We start from the raw sequence: 23,906 nt of genomic DNA, 5'->3' as shown, positions 1-23,906 counted from the left end.
ATACTACAAATGAGAGACATCTCACCATGGAGCCTTTACCTTCATTAGATGATCTTGACCTTCCCATAGCAGTTTGTAAGGGAAAGCGTCGTTGCACCACATCTACAGGTCACAACATTTCTCAGTTCTTGTCCTATGATCATTTGTCAACCTCCTATAAGTCTTTTCTCGCATCCATTGCTGATATTCCCATTCCCAGAACAATACATGAAGCATTGAAAATACTAGAGTGAAAAGATGCAATAAAAGCATAAATGGATGCCCTCATCAGAAACAATACTTAGGAGATAGTTGATCAGCCTAAAGGAAAGAAACTGGTTGGATGTAGATGGGTATTCACTGTGAAACATAATGCTGATGGTTCCCTTGAAAGGTATAAGGCCCGGTTAGTTGCAAAAGGATTTACTCAGACATATGGTATTGACTACCTAGAAACTTTTGCACCAGTAACAAAGATGACCACTATCAGAGTCCTATTTTTTCTTGCGGCTAGTTACTCTTAGCCGTTGTATCAGATGGATGTTAAAAATGCCTTTTTCAAGTTTACATGCAGTTGCCTCCTGGTTTTTATGGTACGGAGACAAAAAAAAAGGTTTTCCAGTTGAACAAAGCTTTATAGAGACTAAAACAGTCCCCAGAGCTTGGTTTGACAGATTCAGACGAGCCCTTGATAGGTTCGGATACGTGCAGGCCCAGTCAGACCACACCTTGTTTATTAAGAAAGTGGATTCTTCCGTAACTTTGCTTGCTGTGTATGTGGATGATATTGTAGTAACAGGGAGTGATACTGGTGAAATTGAGTCTCTTAAGCAACTTCTTCATCAAGAATTTGAGGTGAAAGATCTGGGGGAACTACGACACTTCTTAGGCATTGAGGTAGCTAGATCCAAGCATGGGATTTTTGTCTCTCAATGAAAGTATGTCCTTGATCTGCTTGAAGAAATAGGAAAGTTGGGAGTTAAGCCTGCAGACACACCTATTGAACAGAACCACAGGATTAGTGCAGAGGGTGGAGAGCTTCTTGAAGATAAAGCTATGTTCCAACGATTAGTTGGAAAACTTCTCTATCTTTTCCTCACACGACCTGACATCAGTTACGCAGTCAGTGTAGTAAGTCAGTATATGCACTCTCCCAGAACTACTCATCTCCTTGTAGCTGAAAGGATATTAGCATATTTGAAGAGGTCCCTAGGCAGAGGCATTTTGTTCAAGAAAAATGACCACATGAAGATAGAAGTCTACACAGATGCTGATTGGGCTGGGTGTGTTGATGATCGAAGATCTACCTCTCAATACTGTGCCTTTGTAGGAGGCAATCTGGTCTCCTGGAAGAGTAAGAAACAAAGTGTTCTCTCTCATTCTAGTGCTGAAGCTGAATATAGGTCCATGGAAAATGGTGTGGCTGAGATTCTATGGTTAAGATCATTACTTGAGGAATTGGGTATTGTTTATGAGAAACCCCTAATGTTGTATTGTGATAACCAGGCTGCCATTAATATAGCCCATAATCCAGTACAACATGATAAAACTAAGCATATTGAAGTAGACCGGCATTTTATTAGAGAAAGGGTTACATCTCAAGAAGTATGCCTCCCCGACATCACCTCCGACATGCAGCTTGCAGACCTTCTCACCAAGGCTATTTCAAGAAAGAAGTTAGAAGAAGACCTATGCAAGTTGGGAATGACAAACATCTATTCCCAACTTGAGGGGGAGTGTAGGAAATTGTGGAGCCCACATTAGTGTGTGGACCCCACATTAGTGTACTCGTGTGATAGCCTGAGTTGTACTTAGATTTAATTAAGTCTTTGATTAGGATCAGCTTTCCTAGTAGGATTAGTTTTAATCCTATTCTATCTTATCTAGGATTTGTTTTAATTATCTTATCTTGCCATTTAAGCATTAAAGTTATTTCACAATTAGGAAACTATGCATATAAATTCTAAGGGTGGGGCGGCTGTTTTAACACAACCAACCACTCTCTTCTCCTAAAACCCTTCTACGAGTTCTTCTTCTCCATCTCTCTTTTCTTCTCTTCTAATTTTTCTTTTATTTTCTGTTCAAATCTGTAGTTTTGTACGACTACTACCATAATGTCATCAACATAAACGATCAGAAAAGTCACCAAAGAGTTACTTCTTTTCAAGAATAAGGTATGGTCAGATTGAGTTTGTGTATAACCAAATGAGACAAGAGCAGCCCTGAATCTCTTAAACCAGGCCTGAGGAGATTGTTTGAGACCATAAATGGATTTCTACAATTTACACACCTTCCCTTGCATTTCCTTTCCATAGACTCCCGGAGGCAAAGATCTCAAGATAGTCAATACCATACATTTGAGTGTAGCCTTTAGCAACCAATTTGGCCTTAAATCTCTCAATAGAGCCATCAAAATGATATTTAATGGTAAATACCCATTTACAACCCACTGGTTTCTTCCCTTCTAGCAAATCCACAATATCCCAGGTATGGTTCTTATGCAAAGCATCTAGTTCAGCCATCATAGCATCCCTCCATTCAGTTTTAGATAGGGCTTCTGGTACAGACCTGGGTATCACATGGGAACCCTAGCAGATTCTAGGTTGAAGTAGAGAAGAAGAAAGAAAAGAGAAAGAAGAAGAAGAAGAAGAAGAAGAAGAAGAAGAAGAAGAAAGAAAAGGTTCGGCCAGACTAGAAGAGAGTAAAAATCACTCTCCCCTAGCTGACCCACTTGTATTTATTCAAAAACATAGAGTTACAAGAAAGACCATTTTGTCCCTCAGATACAATAGACCTTTCACTCTCAAGCAGATAATCCAGAATGACCAAAATACCCCTGACTCGAGCATTCTAACACTCCCCCTCAAGCTAGAGAGTATATATCATATAGTCCCAGCTTGTTACAAATGTAATCTATTCTTCCTCGAGACAATCCCTTTGTGAAGAGATCTGCCCACTGATTTCCTGAGCTCACATGAGATGTGGTTATCACCCCACTTATCACATTCTCTCTTACAAAGTGACAATCAACCTCAATATGCTTAGTTCTCTCATGAAAGACGGGATTGGAAGAGATGTGAACAGCAGCTTGGTTATCACAGTATAGTTTCATGGTTTTGTCAATTGAGAATCCCATCTCTTGAAGCAACTTCTTCAGCCATACTAGCTCACATGTGGTATGGGCCATAGCCCTATACTCTGCTTCTGCACTACTTCTTGCCACCACTGTTTGTTTCTTGCTCTTCCAAGTTACAAGATTGCCACCGAGGAAGGTACAATACCCTGTAGTTGATCCTGTCTGATATAAAACTAGCTCAGTCAGCATCTGTGTACCCTACTATCTCAAGAGTTCCTCCACTTTGGTATAACAAACCACGACCTGGAGCACCTTTTAGGTACCTAACAATTCTCAGAACAGCTTCCCAGTGAGGAACCCGAGGATGTTGCATAAACTGGCTCACCACACTCACAGCAAATGATATATCTGGTCGGGTAATGGTCAGGTAGTTCAATTTGCCCACCAACCATTTGTATCTTCCAGGATCATCAAACTCTTCACCTGCATCAACACTCAGCTTGGCATTGAGTTCCATAGGAGTCTCTATTGGTTTAGCACCTAACAACCCTGTTTCTTCAAGTAGATCAAGAACATATTTTCTCTGACATAGGTTGATCCCATGTTTTGACCTTGCAACCTCTATTCCCAGGAAATATTTCAGCTTCCCCAGATCTTTCGTATTGAAGTGATCCTGTAAGAATTTCTTCAACCTGTTGATTCCATTGCTATCACTCCCAATTATGACAATATCATCCGCGTACACGACTAGCAAGATTTTCCCATCCTTTGAGTTATAGTTGAACACAGAATGATCAACCTGACATTGTTTCATCCCAAAGCCTTTCATCACTTCACTGAACCTGCCAAACCAAGCTTGTGGAGATTGTTTCAGTCCATAAATTGCCTTTTTGAGCCTACACACCTTGCCAGACTCCCCCTGAGCAACAAACCCTGGTGGTTGCTCCATATACACCTCCTCAACGAGATCACCATGCAGGAAGGCATTTTTTATGTCAACTTGTACAAGAGGCCAATCATACATAGCAGCTAATGAAATCAACACCCGAACTGAACCAATCTTAGCCACAGGAGAAAATGTCTCCACATAGTCCACACCATACATCTGAGAATAACCCTTGGCCACCAACCTCGCTTTCAATCGCTCCACACTGCCATCAGGAAGATACTTCATTGTGTAGACCCATTTACACCCAACTGTGTGCTTACCGGAAGGAAGAGCGGTGAGTTCCCATGTGTGATTATGTTGTAGAGCAGAGAGTTCTTCTTCCATGGCTTGCCGCCACCCTGGGGAGGCAAGAGCTTCCTGGACAGTCTTGGGAATGGGAACAGATGAGAGTAATGATATAAATTTGCAATGAGAAGCAAAAAGGTGAGCAGTAGAAACATAGTGTGAAATGGGGTGAGAAGTACAAGTACGTTTACCTTTTCGCAGAGCAATAGGAAGATCAGGATCTGAAGGAGAAGGAACAGTAACAGGATTTTTCGACAGGGGCTGAAGTGGAGGAGGGCCCGATGCACTTCTGCGGGTATACACTTGAGTGATTGGCGGCTTCTCAGTAGTAACAGGCATAGGATGGGCATCTGCAGTAGAAACAGGAGCTGCTGGAAGGATGTCCACAACAGGTACAGGAAGGGGAACCACAGAGGGAGAGGAAGAGACCCCAGCATCTGAGAAGAACGGAACTGACTCAAAGAAGGTGACATCAGAGCACACAAACGATTTATGGGATTTTGGGTTATAACACTTATACCCTTTCTGAGTCCTTGAGTAGCCAAGAAAGATACACTTAGTAGCTCGAGCATCTAGCTTGTCTAACCCAGGCCCCAAGTGTTGAACAAAACAAACACAACCAAAGATTCTTGGGGTAAGAGGAAATGGAGATAAAGTGGGAAACAACACGGAGAAAGGGGATTGAATTCCAAGGATTGACATGGGCATCTGATTGAAAAGAAAACAGGATGTGAGAACAGCATCACTCCAAAAATGTTTTGGGACGTTCATATTAATCATCAAGGATCGAGAAGTTTCAAGAAGATGTCGATTTTTTCGTTCAGCTACACCGTTCTGTTGTGGGGTGTAGGCACAAGATGTTTGATGAATGATACCATGATGTTCTAGGTATTGCTGAAATGGTGAGGAATTGTATTCTTTGGCATTATCGGAGTGAAGAATTTTAATATGAACACCAAATTGAGTGCGTATTTCAGCATAAAATTTTTGAAAAATAGGGAACAACTCACTACAATCTTTCATAAGATAAATCCATGTCATCCTTGAAAAGTCATCAACAAAGATTACAAAATACTTATACCCATTGTATGACACCACTTTAATTGGACCCCATACATCGGAATGAACTAAAGAAAAAGGACTTGAGACACGACTATCAACTCTTGGACTAAATGAGACTCTATGATGTTTACCCAATTGACATGACTCACAATCTAACGATGAAAGATGACTCAAAGAAGGAACCAGTTTCTTCAAGGCCTTGAGAGAAGGATGACCAAGTCTGCAGTGCCATTGAAGAGGAGTAAGAGATGACTGAAAAGCTACTGGAGGACCACCACCATCAAGGTAATATAATCCACCTGCTTCATGCCCTCCACCAATCTTCCTCTCCGTCTTGAGATCCTGAAACACACAAGAAGAAGGATAGAAGGTTACAGAACAATTAAGAGACTTGGTTAATCTGCTGACAGACATAAGGTTAAAAGGAAACTTAGGAACATATAAAACAGATGATAAAGGCAAGGAGGAGTGATTAACATCACCAACACCACAGATAGGAGATGTAGAACCATTAGCAAGTGTAACTGTTTGAGGTGTGGAGGAGTGGGAAAGGGAAGAAAATACATCATGAGTCCCAGACATATGGTCCGAGGCCCCGGAGTCAATGATCCAGTGTGAGTCTTTGAAAGCTAAGCAAGCCATACCTGAATGGGCAAGTGTAGCGGTGTTCTGTTGAGATGTTTGAATGAACTGCTCATATACTGCACGTGGTACAGTCACCATTTCCTTCTTAGAAGCACAAGTAGATGTGGAGGGGATTGGGTCAGTTTGCTGACTTTCAGTAATTGTGTCACTACCCTTAGTCATAGCATGGTTAGCCCAAGTGTTGGGTGCACCACGCAAATCATAGTAGAAATTAACTGTGTGCCCCTCTAAACCACAATGTGTACACTTTCTCTGAGTATTACTCTTTCCTCTTCCTCGGCCTCCCCCTGAGTCTCGACTTCCAGTCCGACCACTAGCCCTGCTAAACATGTGACCACCACGATTGCTTGGGAGTCCACTCCTGACACCACCACTTCTATTTCCACCACCACCCCTTTTAGTCACTACCAAACCAGATCTGTCAGAGAGAGAAGAATGTTCTACCGACTCAATGGATGTCCTCTTAAGATGAGCAAAAACTTCTTCAAGTGAGGGAAGAGCAGATCCTCCCATATTTGTGCTCTGACAGGCTCATACTCAGCCTTCAACCCCACAAGAAACCTTGTCACATCAAGCTGCTCACGTTGCTGTTGTTGGATCTGAACATTTGATGTTAGAGGATGATACACATTGAGCTCATTACGAATGTTCCTCAAACTTGCATAGTACTCTTCTAAGCTTTGACTCCCTTGCTTCAAATTGAAATACTCTTGGTACAACTGATACACCCTAGTTGTATTGTCTTGTCCAGAGTACAGCTTCTTAGCATGATCCCATATTTCCTTAGTTGTATCTAGGAACATGAAGTTCACACTAATCTTTGGTTCCATGCTGTTCCAGAGCCATGTCATTATCTGTGCATCTTCTTGTTCCCAGTCACTGAACCCAGGGGAATCAGAGGGAGGTTTCTCCTCTCTTACATGTTTTACCTTCCTCTTGGCCTTCAAGAACACCTCCACAGATTTTGCCCATGGTACATAATTCTCACCATTCAACTTGATGGATGTCATTTGAACACTTAGATAGTCTGGAGAAAGCATGACACCTGTTTTGTTATCATTCCCATTTTCAAATGAAGCCATCTTAATTATTTCACCTTCAAATATACAACACAACCTCACACTCTTTCACAAGACTTATCTCACTTATAACACCACCAATTCCAGCTTCTTTAAATACACATTACACACCACACACTAAGGCTGAAATCACTCTGTCTTCACATCAAACACCTGGGCTGCACACTGTAGAACCATTCACCATCAACACACTATGGCTGAAATCACTCAGTCCTCACATCAAACACTTGGGCTGCACACTGCAGAACTGATTACACACAAGGTATAGGAGATCACTTTTAAATATTTTGAAACATAGATACACCAATCACCACGACACAACCACCACCAATCTACTGCTGTTGTGAACTTCAGCAGTCGACAACTCTTCTTTCAACATACATATGAAGAGAAATGTAGAGGAACACGACTGAAATGCATATCAGTCACACTGAGCACCACCACAACCAACTTTTGAAACAAAAAGAAAACATTCACAGTCCCTTACTTGGACAAACAACAGTAGTGTTCATACCTGTCCACATTCAGCCCTCTTCGATACTGAATAGAGGGTTTAGTATACCACTCCAACGACCACCACAGCAACGACCGGAGGCATTCTCACCTCCAGGCCCACAAAACGACAACTCCTTTTCAGCCCCTTATCGAACCTCCACTCAGGTCAGTCGAAAAAGAAGATGACTGTGAAAGTTGGCGGCGAATCCAGAAAGAGAACAGCAGCAAGAAAGAAATGAGGATACGACCTTACAGCTCTGATACCATGTAAGTAAACCCTAGCAGATTCTAGGTTGAAGTAGAGAAGAAGCAAGAAAAGAGAAAGAAGAAGAAGAAGAAGAAGAAGAAGAAGAAGAAGAAGAAGAAAGGAAGGTTTGGCCAGACTAGAAGAGAGTAAAAATCATTCTCTCCTAGCTGACCCACTTGTATTTATTCAAAAACATAGAGTTACAAGAAAGACCATTTTGTCCCTCATAGAAGATGGGACACATAATTTAAACTCAGATACAATAGACCTTTCACTCTCAAGCAGATAATCCAGAATGACCAAAATACCCCTGACTCGAGCATCCTAACAGAAACATTAGCAAGAAAAGAGTAATAGGTAGGGGATAGAAGGCTATAGGACAGGTGTTTAGAGATACAATGGGCTGTACACTTCCGCTTGCCTTTGTGAAGGGTAATAGGAAGATCAAGGTTTGGGAAGGAAGTAGATGGGTCAGAGGTAGGCTGACCTGTTACCTCAGTAATGATGGGAAGAGCAAGAGACTCTTCTGTAGGAGTGGAAACAACTTGCCCATGCCTGAATCTGTGTATTTGGTACCACCTTTGGAGAACAGGATGTGAGGGAATTATAGGAGGATGAGGTGGAGGAGGAAGAGCAGGAACACTTGAGGTGGTCACAGTGGGAGAAGAGGACAACTCAGCAGATGACTCAAAAGGAACAAGAAGAGGAATTGCTGGAGACATAGCAAAGGGCTCCTCAGATTGCTCTCCCTCAGGAGGAATACTAAAGAAAGGAGTAGATTCAGCAAATGTAACATCTCGAGAGACAAAGTAGGTGCCATTGACTGGATCAAAACAACAATATCCTTTCTGTGTAGAGGCATATCCTAGAAAAACACACTTATGTGCCTTAGGTTCAAACTTGTGCCTTTGATGGCTATGAACATGTACATAGTAGGTGCACCCAAAAACATGGAGAGGAAGAGAGAAGAGATCCTCATCCAGAAAGAGAAGGCTAAAGGGGGTTTTGAAATTCAGAACCCGAGAAGGCATACGGTTAATCAAAAAGGTAATAGTAAGGACAACATCTCCCCACAAATTTAATAGGAACATGGGATGCAAAAAGTAGGGATCTGGCAACCTCAACCACATGACGGCTCTTCCTTTCCGTCACTCCATTCTGCTGTGGAGTGTAAGAACAAGAACTTTGTTGAATAACCCCAAAATTTTCAAGGTAGGATGAAGGTTCTTCTCAAAATACTCCTTAGCATTATTAGAATAGAATATTTTGATCTGGGTATTAAAACGGGTACGGATAAGTTCATGAAATTTTTGCACAATAGTCGATACTTTATCCTGAGATCTCATGAGATAAATCCAAGTTTAACGAGAATAATCATCAATAAAAAGGATAAAGTACTGGTAACCCCCTATAGTAGGCAAATGATATGGTTCCAACATATCAGAGTGCACAATATGAAAAGGATAAATGGATCTTTTATTGCTTACTGAATAAGACTGTCTACAATGCTTTGCAAGTTCACAAGATTCACAATGATGACTCGATCAAGACACTCCCTTAAACATTTTGGTTTACAAATGGCTCAAAGCAGAAAAAGGCCAAAAATGACATAACATCACTCTATCAACTGAGTCTGACAAAACTGACTCCAAGGCTACTCCATGAGGTGGTCAAAGACTCGTATCAGGTGTGTCCAACAAGTATATTCCATTCACCTCATGGCCACTCCCAATCATCCTCTGAGATTTCAGGTCCTGACAAACACAATGAGTAGGAAAGAAAGTTATGCTATAGTTCATGGATTTAGTTAAGCTGCTAACAGATAAATGATTGGTATTAAGTTTGGGGACATGAAGAACAGAGGACAAAACAAGGGTGTCAGAGGTTTTGATATCCCCCTTGCCAGAGGTGGGAGCAAGAGACCCATGAGCAAGGGATATTTTCTCTTTACCAGAGAGAAGGTGATATGAACAAAAAAGGTTAGACAAGCTGGTCATATGGTCTGATGCACCAGAATCAATAATCCAGGGGATTTTATGATTACGTGAAATAGAAGCTGGGTTTGCAGAAGCATGGATACCCAAGTGAGCAAATGCAGATGATGATGATGTGTACTGCACACTACATTTCCAAGCACCTTTCTTACAGTTTGCTTTCACCTCCATACTTTGCCTATCTCTCTTCTGTTGCTTCTCATCCTATTCCCAGGTCTGTGTCAGAAGCTCTTAAGATTCTAGAGTGGAGGGATGCTATGAGATCTGAAATCGATGCCCTATACAAGAATGACACATGGGAAGTGGTGGATTTGCCTGAAGGGAAGGATCCAGTCGGTTGCAAGTGGGTTTTTACTATCAAATACCGAGCTGATGGCACCATTGAAAGGTACAAGGCCAGGCTGGTTGCAAAAGGCTATACACAGACATATGGGATTGATTATTTAGAGAACTTTGCACCTATTGCCAAGATGACATCTGTGAGGGTTCTTTTATCTTTAACTGCTCACTTTGACTGGCCTCTTTATCAATTGGATGTGAAGAATGCATTTTTGAATGGTGAATTACATGAGGAGGTTTATATGTCTCTTCCTCCAGGGATGTATGAAACTGATATGAAAGGGAAGGTATGTAGGCTGAAGAAATCTCTTTATGGACTAAAACAGTCTCCTAGAGCATGGTTTGAGAGATTTAGAACAGCACATGTTAACTTTGGTTATGTGCAGACATAGTCCGATCATACTCTTTTTGTGAAGAGGAGTGGACCTCTGGCAGTATACCTCATTGTGTATGTAGATGATATTGTAGTGACTGGTAATGATGTTTTAGGAATTCATGATCTAAAATCTTTTCTCCATACAGAGTTTGAGATTAAAGATTTGGGGGACTTGAGATACTTTCTTGGTATAGAAGTGGCTCGATCCAAGGATGGGATTCTTATCTCCCAAAGGAAGTATGTTCTTGACTTGCTCTCCGAGACTGGAAAGATGGGTGCTAGACCAGTTGCTACTCCTATTGATATGAGTCATAAACTCTCAGCCTCAGAAGGGACATTGTTAGAAGACAAAGGAATCTTTCAGAGACTTCTTGGGAAACTTTTGTACCTATGCATGACTCGGCCAGATATTGCATATGCAGTCAGTTGCATTAGCCAATTCATGCATGCTCCCTGAGACACTCATATGGCAGCAGCAGAGAGAATCCTATGTTATTTGAAGGGCTCCCTAGGAAAGGGTATTCTGTTTACCAAGCATGGTCATCTGAAACTTGAAGCCTACACCGATGCTGACTGGGCCGGAAACATTGATGACAGAAGATCTACTTCTGGGTATTGCAGCTTGGTGGCTGGTAATGTTGTTTCTTGGAGAAGCAAGAAACAATCGGTTGTTGCTCGGTCTTCGGCTGAAGCAGAATACAGGGCCATGGCACATGGAGTTTCTGAATTATTATGGCTAAAATCATTGATGGAAGAACTTGGAGTTGAATATGACAAGCCAATGATGTTGTACTGTGATAATCAGGCTGCCATCAACATTGCTTACAACCCAGTGCAACATGATAGAACCAAGTATATTGAAGTTGATCGACACTTCATTAGGGAAAGGGTCTCTTCGGGTGAAGTGTGTCTACCTTTCATCACATCTGAAGGACAGTTGGCAGATTTTCTCACCAAAGGCATTCCCAAGGCAAAACTTCAGCATGATACCAGCAAGCTTGGCATGATTGACATCTATGCTCAGCTTGAGGGGGAGTGTAGAGAAGATGGGCCGAATGGCCCATAGGTTGTTTATTCTTTCTTGTTATTTATGTTTCTTTTCTGTAATGGGCCTTATTCTGGGCCCATCCTGTCTATATTAAGTTCTTTGTAAATTCTTGCCCAACTAAGGGCCTCCTTGTAATTATTCAAATATATCTTAATAAAAGAGTGTTAGGGTGCTGAGAGAGGGATGGTTCGAAACTCTCATTCTCAGACCCTCATTGCTGAACTCTCAAGTCTTCTCTCTTCAGTTTTCTTCAGGTTTCATTGTGCCCGACTGTCAGAGAGAAAGAGAGAAGTTGCAGTTGCTCCTACCAGAGCTTCCTAATCTCTTTTAGGACTGAATTACACTCTTTTAGAAGTCAAAATACACCTCCCAAGCACTGAGCGCCACACCAAAAGCTTCTCCTTTACTTGTAACTTTGAAACTCTCTAATCGGCTAGGGTTTTGGGCAAAAAAAAAATACAGCATCACTTCTTGGCAGTTTTTGGCCAGACTTCAACTCTCCAAACCCTCTACCAACTAGCCAAAAGATCCTCTGAACTATAGAGAACCTATCTCTCCATACACTCTCCTAATCGAAGGGTGTATGGGAAAAGAGAAAAAAGAAAAAAAAAGGCAACAAAGAAACCTGCTCTAATACCAAGAAGTGAATCAGTCCTCTCAAATTGATATAAATATGATTAAAATTAGAGAGAAAAGTAGAAGAAAAGGTGATGACAGCAGTACAAAGGAAGAAGATGGAGAAAAGAAGAGGAAGAAGAAGAAGGGCTCGCTAATCTCCTCTCTCCCCTCTCTAATCCTTTTGTTAATCTTCATTCATTAAGTTAATTACATGTATGCCCTTAAGTGGGTGGGAAACTAAGCAAGAACTTAAGTAAGCTTATAAAAAAGAAATAATAGGCCCATTAACAAACAAATAAATAACACACTACAAAACTAAAAGAATAGATACTAGGGCCCATTCGGCCCATTCTCTCTACACGCTCCTATCAGAGATTCCAAAACTCTATTCAACACAAATCGCCCTTAATGAAAATCAAAAGGCTTCCCTTTGTTCCCCAAGTGCTAGCTTCAAAGTGTCTCTAGGACTTGTAACAAGGTTTCTCCAATTATCTAGGGTTTTTGGGAAAAATCTCCAAGAACCTACCTTGGGCTCAACTAAGGATGAAAATCTCCACAAACCTCTCTACAAACCCTCAAACTGGGCTACATAATCTGCTAATTAATCAGCCAACCAGTTCACTATACACATTATGTATGAGCCATGAAAGGAGAAAGATGTTGAAGGTGAGAACCTGCTCTGATACCCAGTTGTAAAATACACCTGCAATAAATCAGAAAAATAGAAAGAAAAAAGAAGGAAGAGAAAGTTCTGCAAAAGTTTGTGGAAGGAGATGAGAGAAGAAGAGAAGGGAAGAAAGAAAAGAAGAGTTCGATCCTCTCTCTCATCCCCAATGATACCTTTTATTGTTTTAACTCTAATCTGAGTACAATTTCCCTGAATGCCCTTAATGGGGCGGCCAGAACTAAAGAACTAATAAAAAAGAGCAAAACAGGCCCATAACTGAAAACATAACATAAAACATAACTTAAATGAAATGAAGAGACTAAGGCCCATTTGGCTTATTCTCACTATAAGCATTTAGAAATATTTAACAAGCACATGATAGTCACATGAGAATCTTTTTAAAGTTAAAGGGAAAGTATTGGAATCTAAAAGTTCAAGAGGTCTTTGTTGCAAATGAAAGTTCTGGGAGCTAGGTGTCACTACCCCCAAAGTATAGGCTGGTAGTCTGTAATTTAGCCTGTAAACAAAGTTCATAAGTTTACATATTCATCACTTGATCTATTTCTTCCATTCTTTTTTCTGATATTTTGGACCATAATGAGTGCAGATATAGAAACTTTGAGCGTCTGCATCGACACCTTAAGGCCATACCAAATTATACACTACATTTGCCCCCAAAACGATACCTTTCATCAAGTACTACTGATTCTATTGTTCATCAACGCTGCATTAAGCTTGACAAATATTTGCAGGTATAAATTTTGTTGCCAGACACATTTCCTTTTTTAAGTGTTTATTCCAATTATTTTTCTTTTGTCTCATGTTTCATTCCTTAGGATCTTTTGTCAATAGCCAATGTTGCTGAGCAGCACGAAGTGTGGGATTTCTTAAGCGCTTCCTCAAAGGTGTATATCTTCTTGACATAGAGTTCTATTTGTTTACATGGATATGCATCAAAACTTATTTGTTTCTTGTGAAGCCAAATAATAGTTGGAATAATGACTATCTTTTCACTTTTGAAGAATTATTCTTTTGGGAAATCTACCTCGGTAATGAGAGAGTTGGCAGGTATTTGGTTCTTCTTTTTTACCTCATTTTGGATTTCATGTGAGTGGTGGTCTATGGTTGCTGGAAAACATATTATGCTTTGTCATTTCAGTTCATCATGCATGCATATATGCTTGTGAAGAAAAAAGGTGTGCCAGGGGGTGCTGGGTGGATGGGTATGGACCAAGAGATGAGCTAAATTCTAGGCCATTATCTGGAACTAAAATTTATTTTCATGGATTATTATAAGCGGTGTCATGGTAGAACAAATATTTGTTGCATAATTTCTTTGGTTAGTTTTTTTTTCTTTTTCTTTTTGGACAAAAAATGTCATATTAAACACAGACTATGACAAAAATGTCATAATTTCTTTGATGAAAATGAAAGTAATCAAATGTTTTTGCATCAGATATCATCAGTTTGTCATATTTCTCTGTGCTGGTTTCAATGAATCAAGATCCAACAAACTAATTGGCATCAGTACTAGTTTCCTAAATTAGGTACTAGGAGTAGGCTAAGAGGGGTTAGGACTAAACTTTATGTGTAGTTGCAGTTGCAGCCCAGTGGTTTCCCACTTGCAGTTTGCTGATGACACATTTTTTTGTGATTCACTTTCTTGTGTATCGCATTTCAAGTTCTTGTGTTTATTATTCCATTTGCAGCATCTTTCTTCATTATTTCAGAAGTGAAATCCCTAAATAGATCCATTGATTTCCTCTATTACTCTACTCGGATCTTCTTCCCTTATATGGCCTAAATTTCTGAAATTATAAGATAATCCCTTTCCTTTGCTACATCAATCTCAAACCTAATCCAAACAAATAGATGGCTTATATGCCTCAACATACAAGATTACCTGAAATCACAGAATAATCCCTATGCAAACCTAGAATCACACCATAATCTCCTGATGTATAACAAGATTGCAGAAACAGGAACACCCTTACATCAACAGCTTCCTTGAAAGAAAACCCAGATGCTACTGGCTGTACATCTGCTGACATAATCAGGCCATACAGATTATGTCAGCCAACCTTTTCTGATAAACTAGATTTAGGGAAAGACTTCTGATGCATTTGCTCTCATACCAAGTTCAAAACAGTGCTTTGAAAGGCATGGGAGGTGTGGCTCCAGGAGAGGCGCCCCCAAAATGCCCTGAGGTGTATGCCAGAAGTGCTGATGCCTTTGAGCCATATGCTTCATACGCCTTTTGCATGTGTGCTAGAGGCATATGCCTCAAAAAAATGACAGAAAGAAAAAAGAAAAGAAAGAAAGAGAAGAAAAAAAAGAGAGAACAAAGAAAATAAAAGGGAAGGGAAGGAAAGAAAGGGGAAATAAAGTATGGGCTGTTGCCCTAGAGCCCCCACCCACCCACCAAAAATAACCCTATATTTTGACATTATCTACTATGTATCACATCCTTGTCTGCCAAACCGTGGTTAACAGTCTAGCTGTCAATCTTTAACTGATTATCTTACTGATAAACTTCTTGATAATCTACCTTATGCATTTCTAGCATTTATTAATTTGTTTATGTTTTATGTGATAAATCCTATATTTGCTCAACTGTGGTTGGAATTCTAGATTATGAACCTTAATGCTTTTATTTTTGTGCAACAGTTAATGTGGATGATGCTATGGATGAAATTGTGCACCAGTTTAAAGGGGTTTCAGATGGTCTAATGCACATTGTTGATTCATCTTCATTACCGGCTTCTCCTTTAACTGAAAGTAGGAATATGTCCTTGAATGTGGATGATATAAATAAACATTTTTCAAACAGACACAGTTCAAACTACAATCACATGGAAACATCACATTGCTTATCTGATAATGAGGAAAGTGCCAAAAGCATAGGCCATGACCACGAGGAAATAGATTATAAGTCAGAAGTTAACGTGTGGCATTCAGACAATGAATTGAGCTCAAAAAGCTCCCAACTTCGAGTAATGCAGCATTATGAGGACGCTAGGGGATTAAGTCCTGAAAGAAGCCAAAGTTCAGATGTGAAATCTGAAAGCTTTGGGCCAGATGGATACCATATAGCTCAGACTTCAGTAACCTTTGATTCTGTAGAGGATCTTGTTGGACTACAAGACAAGGTACTTGTGTATTTATCAAGTCAGTTTGTACTTTTTCTGTTTTAATCCTTACAAAAGACTTAAATGTTGAGTTACATTGATCTCTGTCCACCTTGTTCACCTGGGAAGCAGAAAAACATCATGATAGATAGACATAAAAGGGCAACCCAGTGCATGAGGCTCCCACCAATGTGGGATCTGGGAAGAGATGGATGTATGCAGCCTTACCCCTCCCCTGTACATACAAAGAGGCTGTTTCCAAGTCTTATGATGCATGACACATCTAGAAGCCCTCTCTGAATTCTTCCTAAAACTCATCATGTATAAACGTCAATTTGAACTTTACAGTTTGTGACTCTTGTAATCTACAGATAGGGTCACAAATTATTTTTCTTTTATTTCTTTCTAGTAGTTTGTTTTTGTTGTGAGACATAATATGTTAGTGGGCTTAAATGTTGTATTGGTTAGTAGTGGGCCTGGGACTTATACATTATGTGTTTCTTTTATTTTTCTCAGCCCACCTAATAAGGGGCTTTTATGTAACTTTCTTCTCTATTAAACCTTAATTTAAATTTCTGGGTAGAGCAGGAGAGAAACTGCCACCCAATCTCAAAACATCTTAGACTGTTCCATTCTTTTCTTCTTCATTCTTCCTCACCAGACTATATGGTATCAGAGCACTTGAAGCTTTCTCTTCAAGAATCGGAGCCTCTTCTCTTTTTTTCTTGCCATTCTTCTCTGTCTTCACGTCCAACCCAGGATTCTAGATTGTTTGTGGGCTCCTAGAGCACCTGTTCTTCCTCTAGGGTCTCTCCTTGGAAGAGAAACCAAGGAAACCCTAAGAAATTTTGTTTATGCCCTGATAGGGCAAGAAAAGGAGCAGTCCACAGATTGCTAGTGTGACCTGAGTTCAGGTCTAGGATTTTACAGCAAAGGGGAACTAGCTGAAATTCTGTTACAACAAGAAGTATAATCTTCTAGAGGTTTCTACTTCAGAAATTTATTAGTTTGCAACGTTTTCATCTTTTTGAATCTTGAGGAACTGTTTTTCCTTGGGCTATTCCTAGTTTTGGGTTTTTCAGAAGGTAAGCTGTATTCTCCCTTGCTATATTTGTTTCTTTGGTATTTTTCTCTTGTGTTCTTAGGTGTGACATTTGGTATCTGCTGTAAAGAATGTCTATAACTAGTGAGGTTTCACCAAAGGAAAACAAGTTGAGAGATATACTTCCTGTTTTTGACAGCCCTACCTTTCAAATTACCAACATTAAGTTGGATGAATTCAACTATGCTGAATGGGCTATTTCAGCTAAGCTTGCTATTATCAGTAGAGGAAGCAAGGACACATTAATGGACAGGTCACTGTGCTAAAGGCTTATCAATCAAAGTATAAATCTTCGTGTAGGGAGAATACCACAGTGATGTCTTGGCTTCTCCAATCTATGACACCCAAAATTGCAAGAACAGTACAGCATTATAGCATATCATATAAAATATGGGACAAGCTTCAAAAAACCTATGGACAGAGAAAGAATTTTGCTTGGGTGTGTTGGAGTTAGCCGAATAAGGGTAGATTAGTCAACTCACCTTGGTTAAGTTATGAGCTTATGTGGCAGTCTTATTAGAGGTTCTCTGTCCCATACTTAAGTAGGAGCAGTTTAGTCCTTGTACATTTAATTAGAGCCTAATCACTATTAAGAGGTCGACTGATAGGGTTTAGCTATCAGGTTCGACAGTTCTTTCATCTTCTTCTTCTCCTTCTCTTTCTTCTTCTCCTTACTGGTTCGGACTACTGTAGCAACAGTAGAAACATGGTATCAGAGCAAGGTTCGTGACCTGTTTCAGTTCGTGACAACTTCAGTTCGTGCTTCAGTTCTCTCCTTTTCTTCTCTGGGCTGTCAATGGAGAAAAGTGGTTCGTCCCAGGCCTGAAACATCTCAGCTCTTCTTTTTTCTGGTGCGCAGAACCTCCTTTCCTAAGAAAACAACTTCAGCAGTGAATGGTTGGCTGAAGCTCTCAAACGAAGGTTGGTTATCTCTTCTCTTTGTGTTGTTGGTATTTCTGGGTTGAAAATCTTCAAGAACTTGAGAGGACTGATCAGAACCTAGAGAACTAGGTTGGTTGTTGCCCTGGTTCTTGGAAAAATTCCAAGAACAAGCTGTGTTTACAGTGACCAAATGGTGTAAGGGCTGCTGCTGGTGGCCGAATGGTGTAGGGGATACTGTAGGTGGCCGAATGGTGCAAGGTGTAATGCAATGGTACTAGTTGAGTTCTTGTTGATCTTGTGGTGCCCTCTTAAAAGCGTTAAAGCAGGTCTGTATTGTGTGTGTGACAGCTATGGCTGTGTGGTGGTGCTTGTGATGCACAAACTCTGTTGAGTATTTGAAAGAGAGCTTGCATGTGGTTAGTAAGTGCTGAATTAATGTCGGTGTAGTCTGTGTTTTTTGTGAAATCAGTAGTGGTGTGGATAAGAACAAAGGCGTGTGTATCTATCATTGTGTTTAGGGACTGCTGTAGGTTCTGGAACATCAAACTCTTGATAGCAACACTTAGTTGGTGATTGGGAATTCAGATTAGAGGCAGCATTGAAAGAGTATCATGGCAGCAATGGGAGATGGCTGTAGTGATCAGAAACCTAGTGTGGTGGTTTCCTCTGACTATCTAGGTGTACAGATGACCTCAATTAAACTGAATGGTGAGAACTATGTTCCATGGGCCAAGTCGGTGGAAGTTTTTCTCAAGGCAAAGAGAAAAGTGAAGCATGTGAAAGAAGATAAACCACCGGCTGACTCTCCAGGGTTTGATGATTGGGAACAGGAGGATGCTCAAATCATGTCATGGCTATGGAACAGTATGGAACCCAAAATAAGTGCCAACTTCATGTTCTTAGATACAGGTAAGGACATATGGGAACATGCCAAGAAGCTGTATTCTGGGCAAGATAATACTACAAGGGTATATCAGCTCTATCAGGAGTACTTTGGTCTGCAACAAGGAAATAAAACCCTAGAAGAGTACTATGCCAGTATGAAGAACCTCAGAAATGAACTCAATGTCTATCATCCTCTCACTCCAGATGTTAAGGTTCAACAACAACAGAGGGAACAACTAGATGTCACAAGGTTCTTAGTGGGGTTGAAATCGGAGTATGAACAAGTTAGGGCCCAAATATTGAGGGGCTCTACCCTTCCTACACTTGAGGAAGTGTTTGCTCGGCTTCGCAGGATTTCTTTGGGACAGACAGAGAATCCCACACAATCTGATAGATCAGCTTTTGTGACAACCAGAGGAGGTGGACGTGGTATGAAAGGGGGAGGACATGCCTCCCGAGGAGGTCGTGGTGGTTCCATATTTGGCCGTGGTGGTGGTCGTGACTCAGGGGGAGGCCGTGGCAAAGAAAAAGGCAGCTCTACAAGGAAGTGTACCCACTGTGGCAGGGAAGGACATTCTGTAAATTTCTGTTATGATCTCCATGGCCGCCCTCCCTCTAAATGGGCCAATCATGCTGTTGCTGGTGGGGTTGATGTCAGTGATAATCAATAGGCAGACCTAACTCCTTCCACATCTACATCTGTTTCCGGAAGGGAGATGGTGAGTGTACCGCATGATGAGTATGAGCGGTTCCTTCAGTCCACTTCACAACACACTACTGCTACTCTTGCCCACTCAGGTATAGCTTGCCTGTCATCTAAAACCTCTCTTTGGATTATTGACTCTGGAGCTTCTAATCACATGACCGGGACTCCAGGTGTGTTCTCTTCTCTCTCTGAAACTTCCACATCTCAAACTATTACCCTTGCCAATGGTTCCTCCTCTCCCATCTGTGGTGTTGGCAATGTTGACATGGCTTCTCTTTCTTTATCATCTGTTCTATATGTCCCTAAGTTTCCATTCAATCTTATGTCTGTTAGTAAATTAACCAAGACTCTTAACTGTTCTATTACTTTTTTCCCTTCCTCTTGTGTTTTTCAGGATCTCAGGACGGGGAAGAAGATTGGTGGGGGGCATGAAGCTGGTGGATTGTATTATCTTGATGGTGGTGGATCGTCAGTTGCACTTCAGACTTCTCTCAGTCCTCTACAGTGGCATTGTCGACTGGGACATCCTTCTCTCAAGGCACTCAAGATACTAGTTCCGTCTTTGAGTCATTTGTCAGTGTTACAGTGTGAGTCGTGTCAGTTTGGGAAACATCGTCGTGTTTCCCTCCGTCCTAGAGTTGAAAGTCGTATGTTGAGTCCTTTTGCTTTGGTTCATTCAGATGTTTGGGGCCCGATCAAAATAGAGTCTTATAATGGTTACAAGTATTTTGTCACTTTTATTGATGATTGTTCAAGAATGACATGGATTTATTTAATGAAAGAAATGAGTGAATTATTTTCCATTTTTCAAAAATTCCATGCTGAAATACGTACACAATTTGGTGTTCCAATCAAAGTTCTTCGTTCAGATAATGGTTGTGAATATTTTCTTACTTACTTTCAACATTATTTAGAACAGCATGGCATCATTCATCAAACTTCATGTGCATCCACTCCTCAACAAAATGGGGTGGCTGAACGGATGAACCGTCATCTCCTTGAAATGGCTCGGTCTGTTCTTCATCATATGAGTGTTCCTAAACGGTTTTGGAGTGATGTTGTACTTACTGCGTGTTTCCTCATTAATCGGATGCCCTCCTTTATTCTTCATGGTCGGTCTCCCTTCTCTATCTTGTTCCCCACCTTGTCTTCCTTTCCATTAACACCTCGTATCTTTGGCTGTGTGTGCTTTGTTCACAATCTGAGTCCTGGAATAGACAAGTTGGATGCACGCTCCATTAAGTGTGTCTTTCTTGGCTACTCTTGGACTCAAAAAGGGTACAAGTGTTACAACCCCATTACTCAGAAGTGCTATGTCTGTCCTGATGTCACCTTTTTTGAGTCTGTTCCCTTCTTCTCAGGAACTGAAGCATCTTCGTCTCCACCTTTACTTCCTCTTCCTCTTCCAGTCAGTGATCCCGTTCCGGGTGTTCCTGTTGGAATTGACTCGTCACCTCATCCAATGCAGATCCCTATTGAACGATCACCAATTCAGCAAGTGTATACACGTCGAACGACATCGGCCCCTCCTCTAGCTTCTACCTTGTCCGCGGATCCTGTCGTTGCTCTTGTTGCTGAACCCTCAGGACTTGATCTACCCATTGCCTTACGGAAAGGTAAACGTAGTTCTACTCTCCATCCCATTTCCAATTTTGTTTCAGTATCTCGCCTTTCCGCCTCACATCGCCAATTTGTTTCACTATTGTCATCTATTTCCATACCTAACAATGTCTAAGAGGCTCTTAGTTCACCTGGGTGGAGGCAGGTAATGGAGGAGAAACTCTCTGCTCTTCAGCAGACTCACACGTGGGAGGTCACTACTCTTCCTCCTGGTAAGCATGTTGTGGGTTGTAAATGGGTGTATACTGTTAAATACTTGCCAGATGGTAGTGTGGAGCGTTTGAAAGCCAGACTTGTTGCTAAAGGTTATTCACAGTTGTATAAAGTGGACTATATGGAGACCTTCTCTCCAATGGCTAAGATTAGCTCTGTCCGTGTGTTAATTTTCCTGGAAGTTATGTATGATTGGCCCCTATTTCAACTTGACATAAAAAATGCCTTCCTTCATGGTGATCTTATAGAGGAGGTATATATGGAGCAACCACCTGGGTTTGTTGCTCAGGGGGAGGCTGGTAAGGTGTGCAGACTGAAAAAGGCAATTTATGGGTTGAAACAATCGCCTCGTGCTTGGTTTGGGAAGTTTAGTGAAGTGGTGAAGAATTTTGGAATGACACAATTCCAGGTTGATCACTCAGTGTTTAGCTATGACTCAGAAGCTGGGAAGATTTTATTAGTGGTCTATGTGGATGATATTGTCATAATTGACAGTGACAAATTGGGGATCGACAAACTAAAGGTCTTTCTGCAAAATCATTTTCAAACAAAAGACCTTGGGACATTGAAGTATTTCTTGGGTATAGAAGTTGCTAGATCAAGACAAGGTGTAAACCTGTGCCAAAGAAAATATGTTCTCGATCTATTGGATGAAACAGGACTGTTAGGTGCAAAATCGGCTGAGACTCCTATGGAACCAAATGTTAAGTTGAGCAATGATACAGGAGAAATATTTGATGATCCTGGAAGGTATAGATGACTAGTGGGGAAGCTGAACTATTTGACTATACGAGACCAGACATCTCCTTTGCAGTCAATGTGGTGAGCCAATTTATGCAGAACCCTCGTATATCTCATTGGGATGCAGTTCTTAGAATTGTAAGATATCTGAAGGGAGCTCCGGGCCGTGGGCTATTGTATAAACCAGGAGGAAAACTTGAAGTAGTTGGGTACACGGATGCAGATTGGGCGGGCTCTATGTCTGATAGAAGATCTACTACAGGTTACTGCACATTTCTTGGAGGAAATCTTGTGACGTGGAAGAGTAAAAAGCAGACGGTTGTGGCTAGAAGCAGTGCTGAAGTCGAGTACAGAGCCATGGCACACACTACATGTGGATTAGTGTGGTTGAGGAATCTCCTACAAGAAATCGGGTTCCACATGGATAAACTTATGAAGTTTTATTGTGACAATCAAGTTGCGCTCCATATCTCATCCAACCCTATTTTTCATGAGAGAACAAAGCACATAGAGATTGATTGCCACTTTGTGAGGGAGAAGGTTCTTACTGGAGAGATAAGCACAGAACATGTAGGCTCAGGTGATCAGTGGGCAGATTTGTTTACAAAAGCCTTAAGCTCAGGGAGAGTGAACTATATATGTAACAAGCTGGGATTATATGACATATATTCTCCAGCTTGAGGGGGAGTGTTAGAGTTAGCCGAATAAGGATTAGTCAACTCACCTTGGTTAAGTTATGAGCTTATGTGGTAGTCTTATTAGAGGTTCTCTGTCCCATACTTAAGTAGGGGCAGTTTAGTCCTTGTACATTTAATTAGAGCCTAATCACTATTAAGAGGTCGACTGATAGGGTTTAGCTATCAGGTTCGACAGTTCTTTCATCTTCTTCTTCTTCTCCTCTTCTTCTTCTTCTCCTTTTCTTTCTTCTTCTCCTTATTGGTTCGGACTACTATAGCAACTATAGAAGCAGGGTGTATAGGCTGAACCAGGACATTGCAGCTATGAACCTTGGAGACCTCTTTGTGGCCACCTACTTTGCAACTCTAGAGGGTCTTTAGGTGGAACTTGATCACCATCTGGTTTTAGACTGGGAGAACACCAAAGGTAGAGAAAATCATGATAAACAGATTGAGGAAGATCAGATATTTAAGTTTCTTGTAGGGCTAAATCCCTCCTTTGAGAGCATTCGTTCCCAAATCTTAGGGAGTGTGAGCATCGGGAAAACGACTCCCTTGGTCTGGAAATGGAGTCGCCACCCATCAAATTAGGAAATGGAGGTGATGGGACCTCCGAGAATGGTATCAAAATCATTTTGGTTCAATAGTGACTCCAGTAGCTTGAGGCACCAGGTAACCAGTCCAGGTAAGACTTGGATGGGAGAGGGAAGGGGTTAGGCACTGTTTTCTCACAAGAATAGGGAAAGAGAAGAGAGGAGAGAAGAGAAGGGTAAGAAAGATGTGTGAGAGTCAAAAAGTTAGGCTAGCGGCGCCCAACTTCTCTTTTATAATAATATGATGTAACAAATAAAAAAAGAAATTACAAGTAGGTCCCCGGTGGCCTACCCTAAAAATAAAAACTTAAATAAAAGAAAAGAACATGCTAACAACAATCTAACAACAGAAATAAAACACTTCAATCCAACAACACTTCCCCTCAAGTTGGGCTGAATATATTTATCATGCCCAACTTGTCACACAGTTCATTGTGCCGCAAGTATGGAAGCCCTTTTGTGAGAACATCAACAAGTTGCTCCTTGGATTTGACATAAGG

At 41.0% G+C, this 23,906-nt stretch overlaps 1 protein-coding gene across 15 annotated transcripts in view; it reads left to right on the top strand.

Moving 5' to 3' along the window:
* LOC104602073 (phox domain-containing protein) overlaps positions 1-23,906 on the top strand; it is a 97,113-nt gene that overhangs the window by 25,269 nt on the left and 47,938 nt on the right. For 12 of the 15 annotated variants that reach the window (XR_016077707.1, XM_088890429.1, XM_088890430.1 and 9 more), the window contains 4 exons: positions 13,467-13,611; positions 13,696-13,764; positions 13,882-13,966; positions 15,527-16,008. Coding sequence is in view for 14 of the 15 variants with exons in the window: in XM_088890429.1 (XP_088746555.1) it covers positions 13,467-13,611; positions 13,696-13,764; positions 13,882-13,966; positions 15,527-16,008 (781 nt within the window). In the remaining variant the exon portion in view is untranslated. The remainder of the gene's footprint in view (positions 1-13,466; positions 13,612-13,695; positions 13,765-13,881; positions 13,967-15,526; positions 16,009-23,906) is intronic. The other 3 variants (XM_088890441.1, XM_088890440.1, XM_088890431.1) reach the window with 2 other exon arrangements.

The sequence above is a fragment of the Nelumbo nucifera genome, chromosome 6 (assembly GCF_055504915.1).
Source record: "Nelumbo nucifera cultivar China Antique chromosome 6, China Antique-T2T, whole genome shotgun sequence".
In the NCBI taxonomy this organism is placed as follows: Eukaryota; Viridiplantae; Streptophyta; class Magnoliopsida; order Proteales; family Nelumbonaceae; genus Nelumbo; species Nelumbo nucifera.
Note: the sequence above shows the minus strand (reverse complement) of the source record. Positions and strands in the feature narration are given on the sequence as shown.